We start from the raw sequence: 19,313 nt of genomic DNA on the forward strand, positions 1-19,313 counted from the left end.
TGTAGATAATTTACATTTTTAAACTATGGGCATAAATTTTCTGCTCTTTATTCTAGATCTATGTAATAGTTAATGGACAAAGACAATTTGAAATAAGTATTAACTTTTGACAGCTATAGTTTGGATGTGGCATGTCCCCCGCAGTCCACATATATTGTCAGCCTGTATGAGAGAGGACATCAGGGAAAGCCTATGGGTCGTTGAAGTATGTCTCCGCTGGGATCTGGGGACCCCAAAATGGTTCTTTCTCTGCTTCTTGGTTCATAATGTAAGCAGTTGCTCTGGTTCATTTCAGCCATCATGATTTTTCCTCATCAGAAGTTCCCCAAAAATTACAAATCTTGGATGAAAAACTTCAAATTATGCCTGAAACATGTTTTCTGTTTATAAGTTAATTGCTTCTGGTACTTTGTTGTAATAGCACAAAACTAATATCCTGATATCATAAATTATATTTGATCACTGAGTAGATTCTTCTTTCCACAATCTTCTTTCCTTTAGTAGTTCCTCCACAATGTGGCAGACAAAAGTTATTGTCCCTAAGTTAAAGAAATGACTTAAAAATGATCCCAACAAAATGCTGAAATAAGGATACAGGTTGGCCCATTGTTACAATGAGTTGTACAAGACACTATGTTGAAAAAGAACTTTACAACTTCGGGAGGTGGGGAATGGAGGAGTTGGGGAGTTGGGGAGGGAAGGGATAGTAGGGGAAAAGCAAAGGAGGAGGTAACAATGCCCATTAGCTTACTCATGTAACTGTAAACCCTGTAAACTGTGCAGTACTTTTACAATAAAAACATATATATTTTAAAAAATGATCCCAAACTACTCTCTCATGTTTGACAATTTATATTCATGGAGGAAAAAGCTCAAAATTTGTCTACCTGCATGAAGAGGAGCAGAATGGTATAAAATGAACACAGATTTAAGTGAAATACTTTTGCTTGCTGCCTCCTCAGTATTTAATAACCAGACTTCTTGCATGTAGTTGTTCTTTTTGTGGTTTTGTGGTTCATTCAGATAACATTTTATATTTGCATTATAAAAAATATGTAAAATGCTTCTCAGGGTCAGTCACACTATATTTTCAGTATGTTTTTCAATTCTTTGGAAATTAGAACACTAAGGCTTTAATTTTCAAACCCCTAAATCCACATCTAAAGTTGTGGAATTGATTTCACTTAGCCAGAGTTACCCAAGACTTGAAAGGAGGAAACCAAGGGAAGGAAGGCCATCTCCTGCTTCTGTTGTTTACGATGGGAGAATTTACTATGGTTTGTTTCTATATTTTTGTTTTCAGCAATACTCTCAAGTCCTACTCCTTCGGTTCCATATATTTGAAAGACAGGGTTAAAGCATACATTTTTATCATTTTATTTATGGCCTACACATACCTGTATGCATATATATGCATATCTACACACACACACACAGAGAGAGAGAGAGAGAGAGAGAGAGAGAGAGAATGAGGTAGACAGAGAGAGAATAAATTTTGTTGTTGTCATTTGTGAGAGCACTGTCCCTGAACCTCTTTGTGTTCAAGACTAGAACTTGAGTCACAGCACCACTTCCGATGGTATATTGGATATAAGAGTCTCACGGGAACTTTCCTGCCTTGGTTGGAATCAAATGGCTATTCTCAGATCTCAGCCTCCTGAGTAGCTGGGATTACAGGCGTGAGCCACCATGGCCTGGAAGAATCTAATTGTGATGGTTTACTGTGGCATTGGTATTAGTCTGTTCTCCCAATTAAAGAAGATGTTCCATCACTGGTGACAGTCATTTGTAAAAGCTATTTTCTGACCTAGACCCTCTTTCTGTAGATATTCAATGAATATGTAGCTTATAACCCCTGTGGTCACTGTATTTGATTCCAGTGCCCTGCATCTTTTATATATGTATTTCTAATTTGGGGAGAAGAAGGGAAATAACAAAATGCTGAAATAAGGATACAGGATGACCCATTGTAATAATGATATGTACAAGACATGTTGAAAATGAACTTTACAACTTTGCAGGGGAGGGGAGGGAGGAGTTGGGAGGTGGGGAAGAGAGGGATGGTAGGGGAAAATTAAAGAAGGGGGTAACAATACACCATAGGAAATGGACTCATTACCTTCCTCATGTAACTATAACCTCTCTGTACAGTATCCTTACAATAAAATATATATATTAAGAACAAAATAACACCTTAGTTGCTTAAAAATCAATAACTGTTTGTTTATAAACACTGATTAAAAATAATAAATAGTTTAATCTCTATATTGACATAAATTTATCTAAATTTTACATCCCATTATTTTTTTTGACACCGTACAGGTACAAAAAAGTGTAATTTTATAATCCAAAAAACTGATAATTCATTTATAAAAGTGTGTTCGTTTTCTGGAAAACAATGAAGGTTGAAGAATTCCACCTTTTTTTTTTTTTTTTTGTTCCGGTTGTGGGGCCTGAATTCTGGGCCTGAGCACTGTCCCTCAGCTCTTCAGCTCAAGGCTAGCGCTCTACCACTTGAGCCATAGCACCATCTCCGGCTTTTTTTTTCTTTTTGCTTATGTGGTGCTGGGGAATCGAACCCAGGGCCTCAGGCATGCAAGGCAAGCGCTTTACCACTGAGCCATCTTCCCAGCCCTCCACCATTTTTTTTGATAGCAAATCAGATTTTATTACCTTGCTTCCTAATGAGCCTATGGAAGCTCAGGGCTCCACCGCTGAAGCTGTGCTCTTTGACCCTCTCCTGCTTTCTTCCTTACCCGCTTCATTAATCACCCTTTGTTCACATCTATTCTGCTGAATATAATTTGTTGAATGTTTAAAAATAAAAACATTTTTACTTCATGTTTCCCACTGGCATATGGAAGTGTAAATAATTATAAAAAGTATGAGCCTTTAAGTTAGAATATTTTACCATGGAACCACTTTCTCTCTATCAAGCATCAAAGCTTCTTTTGATTTATCTAATCCTCCAAACAATAAATGCATATAAAAATACACCAAAACTAGAAAAGTAATAAAAATTCTGAATAAAATGACTGGAAAATCTAAACTATCAGAATGTCATTAATTTCCACTATTATTTAGTACTTAAAATTAAAAATTATAATTCAATTATATCAAAAGAATGTCAATAATGATCATAGATTTTCTGATCCATATGCCACATGCACTAATAACGCTATTGCCATTCAATGCAGTTGTAGTTCTTTGCTCAAGATAATAGATGAATCTTTCTTGTGTAGCTACATAAATTATTTTTGTATATACATTTTAGTCCTATACTATAAAATTTATAGTCAGGAATTAAGGACATACTGAAGACTTTCAAAATGCGTTCAAAGTGTTTGGTAATGTATGTTATATAAAACACTCCATTACTTGTCAAGCTGTTTCTCAAATTATTGCATATACTGTAAAGAAGGATATTTTCTACTTTGATGTATGAATAAAGTACATATTTTAAGTGATTTGGTATAAAATATGCTGTTACTAGTAGAGAATTAATGATATACACCTATTGGCTCATGTAACAATTTTGTTTTATTATTGTTTTATTTATGGATTTTTTGTAAGGTAATTTTTAATCTCAAGGACTGTCATCATGGAAAATTTTGTTAATAAGATGTGGCCTTATTGATGCGACCTTAGCATTAATACAATCATGCAACACATAGAATCACACTCAAAGAGAATAAAAAATTAAATGAGGCAAAGCAACATTTGTTGAGATTTTACTTATTTCTGTAAGGTAATCCTTTTATTGAGTTTGTGAACATACCTATTTTTTGCACTGTACTCAAATACTGTACAAAATTGCGAGAAATGCCACTATTTTACTACTTATGTTTCTACAAAACATCATCATGAAGGTGCATGTATTATTAAAAGTCCACTAATAACTGCTAATGTACATGTCAATCAAAACTATTTTAGGTTGGCCAGAAACATTGAAACTAGGCATGATTCACAACTGTTAACTTCTACTGTTATATTTTAAGGGCATAAAGAATATTTTTAGAATATTAAAAAGAAAAATAAATTGTCCAATACTAATTAGTAATTATATAAAATTGAAAACTGGGGTTTCTAATTGTCATAGTTTGGTGTGTGTGTGTGTGTGTGTGTGTGTGTGTGTGTGTGTGTGTGTGTGTGTGTGTGTGTTATTCCACATTTGTTAGTGATGTTTTAAAGTTGCAGTTTAAAAATGATCAACTCTTACCAAAATCTCTTCAGGTATACAAAGCTGTTGTAAATTTGTGTTAGCGAATTTTAAAGCTGCAATTTACAAAAGCAGATTTACATAAATTCTTATCTGAAAGAGGTGCTGTCAAGACAGAAAAATGTGCCAACTAACTGCCCTTTCCTTTGTAATTAGTGGCTTCAGAGTCCTGATGAGATGAAGCCTTAAGGCAAAATTGCAGTAAACAGGAAAGAAGAGAATTGGATAAGTGTTCATCTGTGGTCTGGGACACCTATGAATTCTCATCTGTTGGAGTTTTTGGCACAGTTTTCTAATCCAATATGATGGCTGCTCCACAGATGCCAAACGGGAAGCCTTTTCTAGTTTCAAGCACCAAAAAAAAGAGAAAGAGAGAGAGAGAGAGAGAGAGAGAGAGAGAGAGAGAGAGGAAAAGAAAGAAAGAAAGAAGGAAAGGAGAAAGAAAGAAAGAAAGAAAAGAAAAGAAAAAGAAAGAAAAAAAAGCTGATAAATTTCAATACAACACATACCGGGAAACAGTAAAGACACATTTATTGTCTTTTCAAAATTTCAAGGTAATTTCCAATGATTGAAATAGGTTTTAGGATTTCAATGATCATTTTCAAATAAATGCAAAAGCTAAAAATGTGATGACCTTGACATTCCAATGGTTATTAAACTGTAAGCATAATTAACATCCTGTGAAGGTGACTCAACGATTTGAACTTGTCATGCTGTAATATGTACATGGTTATAGATAGTATACATAGTCATTAAAAGCTGATTTCAAATCTCTAGGTTTCATCTGCTTTGTATGTATGTCAAGCTTCCAATTATACTAGCAGGGATTTTGAGCCCTCGTGAAAGGAACTGGTGTTGCAGATAAGAGATTCTGCTACTTAGAAGAATTCATCTTGTGAGTGTCAACATTCATCTTCTATCATAATTAAACCACAGTGGAAAGTACTATATTGACGAATAGAATCAAGCGCCTCCATAAAGGGTGATACAAGCTATTCATTTTCAGCTCTATCCAAAGAATAGGAAATAAATTGAGTCTTCGAAAATCCACTTTGTTCTAGATCCTAGGGTAAAAAATTTCAAAAGGCAATGGCTCTTTTGGCATAGGGTGGTTTCTGCCATAGTTCAGTGAGTTAGCAAATGCATGTCTCCATTAAAGGTCTATTGGTAAGCTAGATCACTATATACATACTGTACATCTTGAATCACAAATTAGCAGTTATTAGTTAGACTGTACATAGCAAAACAAATCAAGTTTAATGTTGCTATACATCCCAAAGATAACCCATGCCCAGAATCAAGGACTGACACCTAATACAGGCTCCCTGTTCAAATATGTAGCCCAGTAAACTAAATTAAACGTGCCAAACAAAACTGGGAAAACTATTCTGGACATTCTATCAATTTTGCTAACACTGTTGAAGGTTTTCTTGGCTTCCGCTGGTTTATTGTCTGGCTTCTTGTTGGGTTCCGGTGTAGTCGCACTTTTGGAGATGGTGGAAAGAACAGGATCTTTGGAAAGATTTGGGGCATAATTGGCAACAGCCACCGCATAAGCGTTGTTCTGTATCATGACTGAAGCTTTCTCTTTTTTCTATTGAAAAAGAAAAGAAGTAACAGTGTGGTTTGAGCTGTACGCAACAACAATTTCCAAAGTCCAGTTTCAATTCTGAAGACACAAATCCATTACGAATCAGAACTTTAAGAAAACAAATGAGTCTATTAAATTCTGTCACCATTCTACTATGGAAACCCCTGAATAAGATCAATTATTTGATTTTGCAAGAGAATCTGTTTTGTTATCTGTATGGAAACCCAACAAACTTTAATGCAAGACACAACTTTATTTTTTGGGGGGTGAGGGGTCCGGTCGTGGGGCTGAACTCTGGGCTTGGGCGCTGTCCCTCAGCTATTCACCTCAAGGTTAGCGCTCTACCACTTGAGTGCCACTTCCAGCTTTTTTCTTTTTTCTTATGTGGTGCTGAGGAATCGAACCCAGGGCCTCCTGCATGCAAGGCAAGTGCTCTACCACTGAGCCACCTTCCCAACCACACATTTAACTTTCTTGTTAAGATTTAAGTTAAATGAAAGCTGGGGCTGCTTCTAGTAGCACTTAGCACGATGTTTTCCCAGAAGTAGGTGCAAAATTGATGTATTAATTAAGCCTAAACATATAAATTATATTTAACCATTTCTCTTATATGTCAATTGTGATTTACATAAATGCAAATGAAATCTGGCCAGCAATCTGGGATCTTAAATATCAAGTAGTGTAAGACTACAAACTTAGAGGAAAACCCAGAATAAAATTTCTAGTACCAAAGGTGTTTGAATAAAACAAGACAAAAGAGTTCTTAAAGCTTGAGAGGATTGGAAAACAAGCCTGGGTGATGCATTTTCAATGGTCTTGGTTTTTCCCTTTCATGTTTTTCCCGCTGACACAACAGTCTTTCAGATCTGGCTTGAGTGCTAAGGAAGAATGATTAAGTACCATTTACAACTTTATGAAAGTTATAAAACAGCTCTCCTTTAATTTGGCATGTACCGTTTGTGTATTACAAATGGAGAATATTTTTCATGCATATATCTGCTAATGGAGCCATAGCCAACCCCTTACAGCACCAAAATGGATCAGGCTAGGTAGATATTAAGCAAGAGTGTCAACATGAACAAACCTTAATACAGGTGCACAATGTCCATTTGACCCCATGGAGTAAGTTCAGAAATGTTGGATAAGGATACTTTTGAAACTTCACTATGTCACTTGTCTACTAAGTGGCTAAGCAAAATTACACAAGTTGGGTGTATCTGACTTCCAAATCACTGCATTAAATCATATTGTCTTTCTGTCTATGCCAGTGTTTGAAATTTGATAGGACCATATTTCCAAAATCACTCTAGATGAGGTTTAGGTCATTAAGTCTGTCATCAAATGTGCCTTAATAACCTGTGGAATATATAACAGATGCTACTTATTTTAACAATATGTAAACAATTTAAAATGACAGGAAATTCTAGATGTAAACAGTTGGAGCCATGAGAAAGATCCTGGTTCAGATCTTTCTCTGTGTCAGCCTCCTGGTGATGCTCACTATAAAGGTATTTATATTTTAAACATATTAATTAATGTATATTTTGACAATGTAGAGAACCAGACCTCCTCCTAGTGGAGTGGAGTGACCACTGAAATGATCACAGTATAGAAAAAGATCACTGGTTCACATCATGTACCAGTAATACATCTGCAAGATGACTACATGAAGACTGGGTAGAAACATTCAAGGAAGATTTTTGTGGGGAGTAAGACATATAAGATAGATTAGAATGGTGGTGTATGATTTGAGCACTTCAAAACAAACGAAATATAAATTGTCAATTTTTTTGTAGTAAAAGTCTATAGATAGAGATTTGTTATTAATTTTTTACCACATATCTCCTGAACCTCACTCCTGATTAGGAGATTGGTACTAAAAAAGTAGAAATGCAAAGTAGTAATGCAAAGTAACATAGTACTACAAAATAATAATAAAAACATGAAATACATTGTTCATCAAAGTAGTTAAACTATCAGAGGTGATACTTTGGCCAATCACAATGGAAGTATATGATAAATAACCAGGTCTCTAGCAGCCAGCAGGAATCGACCAAATGTCAGCAATACGTAAGTTAATACTTTTGTTGTGGTTGGTATTGTTTCATCCCAACTCTGACACTTCTACAAGAAGCAGTGTTAAAATCATTTCCAATATGTGTTTATAACTTTTATTAATTTATCTATGAAAAAAGTGAAGTCAATCTTATTTTTCTTTATTATTCAAAATGCAATTTCAACAGCTAAGCTTCAAGGAAGGCTGAACATGAAACCAAATGAGGGGTTTAGCTTCAAAACTATAAACTATTCATTTGGAACTTGTAAACTTTACCATATTCAGGACAAGTAGCCAGAAACCTGTAACCGCCATATGCTCCATCTTCAGTCAAGAATGTATTCCTGGCATGCATACTTTCTTACCGTTTCACTGAATGAAGGCCAAAGTGACTACATGGTACCGTATCATCTCCTTGCCACAATACAGCAGAGCTCTTCTGGCTCAGAATCTTGATAAGGTTTTATTATGGATGACAATGTAAATCTCCCCCCCCCACCAATACACTTGAAAAGAATAACCATGAATCTACAGTAAAGCCAATTTCTTCTTCTTTGTTTAAAATTGAATGTACACAGAGAAAAATACTACTGACTTACAATGCTAGTATTTTTTACAGCACAATATATAGATGAAAATCCTCACAATATATTTCATTGTCATTCTTTATAAGGATATATTTTCTATTGACAAAAGTACTCTCATATTCTAAACCACTGCCATGAGTCATGACTTTGTCCTATTCATTATCACTGTCTATTTTAGAAGATCTACTGAGAATAGGATTTTGTTATAAAGAGCTCCTTGAATTTTATGTGTGCTATCAATGCAGGTCAAGTAAGTGGGCATCATATGTATTTTAATTTTAAATACCCATCCCCAATTCTACTACTGTGCTAAATATTGCACACAGTGGTCACTTCCATGAATCCGTTTTTAATATGCCCTCGTACATTTTTTGAGAAATAGAAAAGATTAGATCTCGTTAAATCATGTCCTGCAGTCAAATTTAATCTAATTTCATGTTGTTGTTGTTGGCTGTTTTATAGCATTTAAATAAATCACTTCTTAACTTCCTATCACTTGGCCAGTTGTAGCAGAAAAATACATAAGGCAGACTCTGCTTTGAAGTAAAAAATTAAATACCATCAAAATTTTAGATAGGTTTAATTAGAAAAAAGATGGAAGAAATGAAAGCAAACCATATGAGCTAATTTTAATTCATTTAAAATAATTTATGATACTAGTATCATAAATGGAGAGCTAACAAAATACATCTTCAGAAAACCACATTGTTTCCATGTACTTCACCACATAAATGTTCCTCAGGTAATAATTTAATAATCATATAATAACATATTTAGAGATAAACTCAAAATCTTCCTTGCTTCCTGCTTTAAATTAGTTCACCTATCTGAATTCCTAAACTCCCTAACAATGCAGATAGGAACTAATAAATAAAACTCATATTGGTCTTTAATCAGATATGTATTTTCCTTCTTACCATTGCCAAGCTAACACTCTGTTGTGAATCACACCTCCTGGACTATCCCCTCCTATTTGTATCAGGTAGCCAGCCCATACCCCTCTACAGCACTCTGGAACTTGCCTCTGTATTAGCACATGCATGTATTATTTTTAATTTTAATTTTCCCCTTTCACTTAACCATAAGGTTCTTGAAGACACAAATTGTGTCCTGTGGGGCTCCTGGCACATTTCCTGGCACAATGCAGATTCAACAAACACATGCAAAATGATGGAATGATTACTATGGTAGAAGATGAATGAATAAAACATAGTATAATGACAAACGTAAAATAATATGTTTTGTAGAACAGAATTAATGTTTTGTTGTAAGGATAAAGACAGAAACCAATAGCATATTGTCCAATTCTATTATGTTATTAGGTCAAAAAGTCTTGAATTCTATTAGCAGGCAATGTGGAAAACTTGGAACAATCTCAGCTAAGAAGACAATGCTGTGGAACTTGTGATTGGGACAGATACAAAAAATGGGATTTATAAACAAAATCAATAAATAATGTATTTTATACATTATTGAGAGAAGATTTAACAAGGGTGTTATACAATTGGTTGACTATTTAGTTGACAACCCAGTAGAATGAAGAGGGAATACAATCTACTGTCATGTAGTTTTACTCTTCAAATGTGATTTTATAATATTCAGAATATTTTGGATCTCATATATATTCATATATATATAATTTGTTAATTTGTTAATATAGGTTGAAATTTTAAGTCTGTACAACTCAGAGCGTTAACAGTTAGCATGTTTTACACAATGGCAGCGTGCAAATTGTGTGACTTCCTATGGGTGGAAAAGAAAGCCATGTGCTAGCAATTTGAACCAATGTCTTAACATGTTAGATAAATAAAAGTACCAATCATATGGTTTTACAGTTGAAGAGAATATTATAGATTATTCCTTATGATAAGGAAATTTGGTTTTCATAGAAAATACTGAGTATTTCAGGCTTTTGAGAAGACTCCAGTCTCCAAAGTCAAATGTATGCTCTTTCTATCATACCATGTTGGCTTTGCTATGGTGGTTATGGCTTCTTAAAAAAGTCTGTCACTTGTAAAATTACATGCTCCTTGGCCAGAGAATACTACTGTTAACTGTCTGCTAACCATCCTAAGAAAAGTGATACTTACAGAAGATTGTTTGGAGGTTAAACAGTCCATCCACTTCTCTAAGTACTCTAAAGTTTTTCCTTGGATTAAACTGGGCCATGAGAAAGCTACACACTTGGACCACATTAGCTTAGCTCCTTGAAGAATTGCTTTCACTGAGTTGTATGTTAATAGTAAGCCTTCAGCTTTTATTGAAGGGGACTACAAGAAACATCAATATGAAATTCGTTACTGCATTTATTGGGACAAATTTGACATCAGCTGTAACTGCACCCAAATTTCCTTATTATTCCCACAAGATATTTCTAAAGCAATTTCAGTATAAGAAAAAAGAAAACTTTTCTCTGAAATAAAATTAATTTCCCCACCCCCATAGAATTTGAGGCTAGAAGATAACAGCAAGAGAGGGCAGTTAACAGACTGGCCCAATGGTGGACATATATCTGATCGGTTTTCTTTTGATCTGATTTCCTGTTTCTATTTCATTTAATTATGATAAAATGCATGCATTCTTTGGCAAACTGCCTGAAATTCTTTTGGAACAAGATAGAGTGTTAAAATGAAAATAGATGAATAAATGCACTTGAGGACGTGAAGTTTTCTATGAATTAAATTAAATGATTCATTAAACAATGGCCCATTCTCTGTTTAGATATTATATTGCTGTGACTATGTGGTAAGAACTTTGTTGCCCATTATATTCCGTGCTTTCCCTAGTCAACTTGGACTTATCTTTCAGGATTAGTAGTGAGAACAATTTCATGGAATTAAAGTTAATAAAATTTAAAGTGCAACTGAAATAAGTTATGTGCCAGCTGTTGTGCTAGGTCATGTCCTGTGTAATTACGAGTAAGATAAAACTATTATTTTCTCATATCTTGTATTCCAATGGCAGAAAAATATTTATTTGCAATAAATTATAATTTAATGACGTGTTATAAACTTAATTTGTGCCAAGTGCTTTAGAAACACAACGGGGGGAACCACTATGTTGGTCTGCAACATTCTGAATTTAGGTAGAAATAAGACAGATCTTAAAGAAAATGCAGTAATTTTTCAGTTAAGGAGGGAAAAGGAGGATATTATTCCAAGAGGAATCAACAGTAACTGACTTCAAGAAGACACAAAGAGTCATCAAGTTTGGGGGAATGGCTGTGGCCTATAGTTATTAGAGGAAGAAGAAGAGCATGGATTTTAAGAGTTTTCACTCTTGGGTCTATCACTTATTAAATGTAGAATTCTGGCTAACTAATGTAGAATGATGGCTAACTAGAATGGTCAAGGGAAAGATACACAAATACATTTTAACCTTTACTTGTTTCACCATTTTTTTTCACAAATAAAATTCTTCTAAAAGGAAGAAATTGCAATGTTACAACTATCTAAAAATGGCTAGGATTTATGAGCCTAGAAGTTAAAGGAAAAGTGCAAATTGTTAATATTGATTTTGTCCCTGGACAATAAAAGAAGAGAATGGGCTATCCCTATGGGTTTGATAACACATTCATATATACATATTCACTAAATACCTAATAAGAGTAAATAACTGTTCACAGGAATGAATTAGCAAGAATGATCTGACTGGGAAAGTAACTGCATTTGTTTCAGAGATGGTGAAGGGAAGATAGTGTCAGAGAGACAGATTGACAGACAGGTAGATATAGACAGATGGATAGATATATATTAATAGAGAGATATCTGACTATATGTATATATATTTATATTTGTATGAGTCCATATGCATATTTGTAAACATGCATATAAAGATGATAGATACATACATAGATACATAGAGGTTTCTTTTGCATTTATGATAAATTAAAGGCATTCTACTCCCTTTCTTCAGTTCTAAGGAATTGTTTATTTCTAAAGTAAGTTTTGGAAATCCTTCACAATATTAAGCATCTTTTTAGGCTGAAAGAAAAAAAGACAGTTAAAAAGGAAATGGTAGATCTGAAGAAATAAGAGGTAATAATAATAATAACTGATATGACAAGTTTGAAAAAGCAACAGAAGAAAAAGAATCAGGAGTTGGAGTGGAAGAATTAGTATTGGGCTAGAGGAGGAACACTGGAAAGGAAAGAAGGTTCTAACTTTAGGCTTGTATGAACAGATAATTTTGTATATGGAAACTGATTTGGATAATTAAGATTTTGTTGCCCAACTTCACAGTTCAGGCTAAAAATCCTTACCAATATCCCCGGATTCAAAAACAGCATGAATGCAAATGAATAGTGTTATTCATTTACTTAAAAAGAATGTTAAATATTATCTAAGTATAATATGCTCATAAATGGTAGATTATCCAATCCACTTATAACTTTGTTAAGAAAAAATCATATTTTCATTGTTTATATGTATCTGTAGTTATTCTTAAGAGGTAAATTAATATTTGCTATTTTACAAAATGTATTGAGAACCAGTATGTGCTATTTACATTGAAAGACGCTCTAAGTACATATATACACGTTCACTAATCTCAAAAAACATAGGTCTTCTCTGGATAGGTTAGTCTTAAATAACACCAATTATCCTGTGAACAAGAACTCTCTGAAGAAAGTTATTATCTTCTACTTAAAATCAAATCCCACAAGAATTACTGTAGAGGAGAACTACAATTAAATGTTGCTTTTAGCAATTAGGCTATATTTTGGTACTCTACTTGCTTTTATTCTAGTCCTGAGGAGCTGTTGATTTCTGAAGTAAATTCAAGAAAAAGTTTTCAAAATTTATTTGTGTAATGAAATTAAATGGAGTACCCAAAGATAAACTTATTATGTAAAATTCCTTTTGATGAAAACAAAGGAGTCCTCTCATTTTTAACAAATTCTCAGATTTAAGATATAAATAACTCCATTTTTCAATGTTTTTGACATATGTACTGTCAGGCTCAGTGCAAGTATCTTTAGCTATGGAAAGCTTAATAATTACAAGCCATATACTCAAGTTGTGTTTATTTTTTTCCCCTTAACAACACTACAGAAGTAAACTAACACATACAATGTTATTTTTCTGAAATTATGCAGGTCTATGAGTAACAACAACATATATAACTATGTGTGATTTCACATATGTGCAGATAATTCAGTATTTGCTTGCAGAATGGATTATTAATGATTTGGTTTTTTAAAATTTATAGGTACTTCCACTTTAAAGTTTAAGTGAGACATATCTGATAAGTCAAATGTTGTTGTCAATTTGATTGAAAAATAGCATTGAAATCAATAATGTTTTATATCACCATATAACAAAATAAAATAATTTTTGTGGCATAATCATAATGTTGTAGGACTTGAACTCTGGGCCTGGGCACTGTCCCTCAGCTCTTCATCTCAAGGCTAACACTCTATCTCTTGAGCCTCAGTGCCACTTCGGGTTTTCTGGTGTTTAATTGAAGAGAAGAGTCTCTCACAGACCTTCCTGCCCCGCCTGTCTTTGAACCGAGATCCTCAGATCTCAGCTTCCTGAGTAGCTAGGATTAGAGGCGAGAGCCACCGGTGCCCGTCAAGTCACCAATATTTTATTTTAAGTAATACTAATAGGAAGACCCATGAGTAACCAGTAGAGCTAAAAAGAAATAACAGCAAATATAAAATGAAAAGCAGTACACTTTGTGGAAATGCAATAAAAATTAATAATAACCATAATGGAAATGTTGAAATAGCTCTGAAGTTAAACATGGAAATTGATCAAACTCCTTTTAATATTTAATCATTTTCTCTACTAGTAGAAAACTACAGCTTATAAAACCAAATATACCTGCGCATTTATTAAAACTTCCATAGCTTACAAAAATAAAGAGACTTGAAAACAATAAATATCTTTTGTAAACATATTAATGTAATATGATCATAGAAATGAAAACATATACTGAAACAATTTCAAAAACCCAATCTACAAATGTTATTCCAAATTTTGTAATAAAGCATTGAAGTAAATATACTATTGAAAGTAATTATCCAAGTAGAAGTTTCTACTACTATATAATTATATATAGTTATGTCTCATTATGAAATATCCAAAGACTTCTCCAAAAGAAGATAGTAATTTATAAAGACTGGAAACCACTGTTAGTAGTTGTAGTACTTTGTACACAAAACTGTACACTACTAGTCTTAAAACAAATCAGGTTTCAAAGCAAATAGCATTCCCCATTTAGATTATAAAAGTAATTAAAAATTCCTAGGAATTCACCATCTACATATTCCATTTACAACCAAGTAATACAGAGAGTGATAGGTGCTAAATACTCAGTGCATGGGTAATAACCTGGAATTCTCTTAGAGAATTCTTTCTGCAAGCACTGTTGTAATGTATTGTGTTAATTTCAGCCACATGAAATTAATAGTGAAATAGAAAGATAGGGTTAAGTGCACTTACTAATCAGTCATGAGCTTGGGCAAGAAAATAGCATTACTATAACTTGAGTATTTTTCCACTGGTATAAAAGATAATTAAGAAGACACTCTAGTTATAATAGCTATAAAGCTTATGTGAGAGAACATACATAAAACTTAGCACAGTGCCTGACACAAAGAGATCACCAGATGCTCAGAAGTGAGTTTAGCAGGAATCACTACTCTAAGTACTCCTATAGAATTTCAGGCAAGCACACACTTTAAAGACATGACGTAAAGGCATGCATGTGTGAACTTTCTTAATGTCAGTCCTTAAGAACATGTTTCATGAAAGCTGAATGTGTTGGCTCTTTGTTAAGATGAGAAGGGAATTCTCACTCACCTTGTCATTTACTACGCTCTTTCCATCCCAAGCCCATCCTCTTTTGGTGAAGTAATTAACAGTGGCAAATTCTATCAGCGCAGAGAAAACAAATGCATAGCAGACTGCAATGAACCAGTCCATGGCTGTGGCATAAGCCACTTTGGGGAGAGAATTCCGAGCACTGATGCTTAGTGTTGTCATTGTTAGAACAGTAGTGACTCCTGGAAAAGGACAAGGGGGCCAAAGTCATTATTAGGTATTTGACAGGCCAGTAACAGAGACAGGTTTTGGTTCTTCTCCTTGCCTTGGCCCTGCCCTGCCTTGCCCTGCTCTGCCCAGCCCTTGCTTCCATTTTTATCTTCTCTCTTAAGGATCATTTCTCTCCACTGGGAGAAGGGAGAAAATGGAAAACAGTACAAATTAATGGTCTTACGTGGCTATTGTGTTTTATAAAGTGATAACTCGGAACGAACCTCTGCAGGTGCCTTTATTTTTCATTTTTGTTCTGCATGAATCACTTTTTTCTCTTTTTAAATCGTGTTGAGGTGAAAGAGACTAGTGATGCTGAAGTAGAATTGACCTATTGTTCATTCACATCACTTTTTATAAATCATCTGAATCACGCTAAGCAGTAGACGAACCACCCACACCAGAGATAACAATGGAACTGTGATTAAGATGTTCTCCATTCAAATACCGCTGTATACAGTTAAAATTAACACTGGGTTACTCAGCATTGGGAGGAAAGAATCTTTCAGAGTTCCACTTAGACTATGTAGAAAACAAAACAGGACATTAAAATCAAACCTTGTAAAAAGTAAATCTCCATTGATGAAGAATATCTCATGCCTTTTCTGGTTTCAAAAGTAACTTAATTGCTTTCCTTTTTTCTGCCAGTACTCGGAATTGATAATTGTTCAGAAAAAAATCTAAAGCAATAACTCAGGAGGTATATTGTACAATTAGCACTCAAAATGGCTACATTATTTACTTAATACTTTCTTCAACAAGAAGAAAGTGAAAATGCTGAGGAAATGTTCATCTATACTTTGAAGACATTTTCTGTTTTATTTTTTGCATTGCATTCTTTTACGATAAAACAACTTTACTTAATGTAAATCACATAGTTACTAATTCAAAATGACACTAAATCTATTGAATCCTGAGGGAATGCATCTTGGAATATGATGTGTTAAGAAAATCAATTTAGTCCTCCTGCTACTGAGTCATTATTTAAAAGCACATCTACAGAGATATATTGTCCTCCACCTTGCCTACTGCATGATTTTAGACTCCTGAGTTGTTTACTTTTGAGAGTTTTCTGCAGAAGGATAAATAAATGGAAAATCAGAGATACAGATACATACATACACATATGCTTACATAGATGTATTTGCATGAATATAATGGAAGAAAAAATGACAAATTAATGTCAAAATATATATAACCTCATCAGTAGACAGGAAATAAAAGGTAACAAATAGGTGCTTTTTTTTTTTTTTTTTTTTTTTTTTTAGTAAGACACTGAGGGTTCATGCATGCAGTCGCAGCTACTTTGGAAACAGAGATCTGTGGGTCAAGGTTCAAAGTCAGCCCAAGCAGAAAAGTTGTCTCAATTATCCAGCAAAATGCTGATAGTGAAGGTGTGGCTAATTGGTAGATGCTAACCTTGATCAAAAATAGCTCAGGAAGAGCACCCTGAGTTCAAGCCCCTATTACTACCAGGATTTGATGATACAGTTTTAAAATTCTTTCATACTTATGGCAGCACTGTGGCATGCTGGAAAAATTAATTTTCTCAATTGTTTAAGTTGATCTTTATTTTAAAATACATACTACTGCCAAAAATATTAGCAAAACTTTAAAAAGCTGACACCATCTTTGAGGCAGGCTGTGTGGGATTCAAAGAATCTTTTCTGAAGGTTCCACGGTTGCATTGCAACTCTGGAGAGATAATTAATTCAAGACGATAGAAAGTGAGGCTCTTGTTTCCTTCAATTTTATAGTTTTAGTTCTTAAGGTTTAAGTTTGGGGTTCATTTTGAATTTGTTAATTTTAGGATATTAAATTCTAAATTTCAATTCTAAAATAGCTTTCCAAGGTTGCAAAGAGTATAATAAACACTTGTCTAGGCACCAGTTATCCAAGTCTTTGTGGAAACGGAAAAGAATCATTTCCTAACTAAAGGATCAGAAATTCTTTGTTGACAATTAATTGACTTTAATGTGATTTCTTGTTTCTTTTGTATGTCCTTCTCCCTATGCTCTATCCCCTGTTGTCACTGTTTTTGATTTTGGTACCCTTATATTATGTGTGTGTGTGTGTGTGTGTGTGTTTATTTGAATTAGAGAAGGGAAGGGGACAGAATGAAGCAACAGGACAAGGGGAGAACCAATACAAAAGTGATATTCACAAGACACTATGTTGGAAATAATCTGTACAACTTAGGGGGGGAGGGTTAGAGGGAGGGAAAGGAGGACAAAAATGAGGGAAGGGGTAAAAAGTTTGACAAGAAATGTACTTATGTAACTGTAACCCCTTTGTACATCACTTTCACAATAAAAAATTAACTGACTTTAGCTATATGAATTTATTTCTGGAGATTGCATTCAACCCAGTGATCTATTATCTATTTGCGAGCAAGTTGCACATGGTTTCAATGGCTGTAGCTTTAGGTAAAGTTTGGAAATCGAGAAGCTTGCATTCTTTCCTATGCTTGTTCATCATTACTATTCTTTCTCAAAATTGTTCTGATTAATGAGGATCCTTTACATCTCCATAAGACTTTATGATCATCTTGCCCACTGCTGAAAAAAAAAAGGTTATTAATTATTCAGGAGGTGAGATCTGAGGATCTCAGTTCAAGGCCAGCCCAGGCAGGAAAGGCCATGAGACTTTTTTTTATTAATAAGTTTTTTTTTCATTCTGAAAATACTGTACAGTAGGGTTACAATTACATGAACAAGGTAATGAGTGCATTTCTTATCAAGCATTGTTGCCTCCTCCTTTGTTTTCCCTTCCCATCCCTGTCCTCCCATCCCCCACCTCTAAAGTTGTAAAGTTCGTTTTCGACATAACGACTTGTACATCTCATTGTTGCAATGGGTCCACCTGTATCCCTATTTAAACAATTTGTTTTTCCCTTCCCCTCCACAGATTATACCAACATCAACTACAATAAAAGCAGGGTTATACCACGGGGGAGAGACATACAAAGCAACAAAAATGTCACCTTATAAATATGTTAGAAACAATAGCAAGAAAGAAAAACCATTTAAGTCCTTATCTTGATGTTCATTTAGTATAACATCAATTTATCTGACCGTTTCTGCTTGTCTCAGACATTTACTAGTTATTGAAAATAAGGGGAACCATAGTATCTCCAATAAACCATCAGAAAACTGGAAGTGGTGCTGTGGCTCAAATGGTAGAGTGCTTGCCTTGAGCTGAAGAGCTCAGGGAGAGAGCCCAGGCCCAGAGTTCAAGCCCCACTACTGACAAAAAAAAAGGTTATTAATTTTGACAGGCAATATACTGCTCCTTCTGTCTTACACATATTGAACCTTTCCATCTTCAAATATGAGACAATTATCTATCAAAGATAAATAGATTATAGGTAGAGAGAAATGATTTAAGAGATGGAGATAGATGATACAGAGATAGAGCAAACACTCTGAACGTTGATCATGATGCATTGTATTTATAAACTGGTTTGTTGAATGGCAATTCCATTGTAAAACAACTTAAAGATAGTAATAAAAAGAAGAAAAATACTTCCTTAAATTTATGTTCAGATTGTTTATACCTGGTCTACCAAACAAGAACTGAATTTTTGTGTTTATTTTGTCACCAGCAATTTTGCGGAGGAATGAGATGGGGATTGAGTATGCATAATTTTGTGTTCTCTGTAAAGACTTTTGTTGCTTCTCCTCCAGTTTCATGTCCTTCATTGTTCTTCCCAAATTTCCCTGAATAAACTGGAAGCACTATTTTTGATGGTCTTTAAGGGCTTGTCACCTTGAAGGTCTCTTTTTATAGAAGGTGTTATTTTTGTCTAAGATCTTGGGTG

General features: G+C 34.2%; 1 protein-coding gene across 2 annotated transcripts in view; it reads right to left on the reverse strand.

The window, feature by feature from the left end:
- Nucleotides 1-4,764: 4,764 nt before the first annotated feature.
- Nucleotides 4,765-19,313, reverse strand: part of Gabra2 (gamma-aminobutyric acid (GABA) A receptor, alpha 2) — a 115,164-nt gene continuing 100,615 nt past the window's right edge. For both annotated transcript variants that reach the window (XM_013008956.1, XM_013008957.1), the window contains exons 8-9: nt 15,263-15,465; nt 4,765-5,813 (exon numbers count right to left, since the gene is read on the reverse strand). In XM_013008956.1, the coding sequence (XP_012864410.1) occupies nt 5,517-5,813; nt 15,263-15,465 (500 nt within the window). In that variant the 3' untranslated portion in view covers nt 4,765-5,516. The remainder of the gene's footprint in view (nt 5,814-15,262; nt 15,466-19,313) is intronic.

This window comes from Dipodomys ordii, unplaced genomic scaffold (genome assembly GCF_000151885.1).
Source record: "Dipodomys ordii isolate 6190 unplaced genomic scaffold, Dord_2.0 Scaffold8, whole genome shotgun sequence".
NCBI classification, from domain to species: domain Eukaryota; kingdom Metazoa; phylum Chordata; class Mammalia; order Rodentia; family Heteromyidae; genus Dipodomys; species Dipodomys ordii.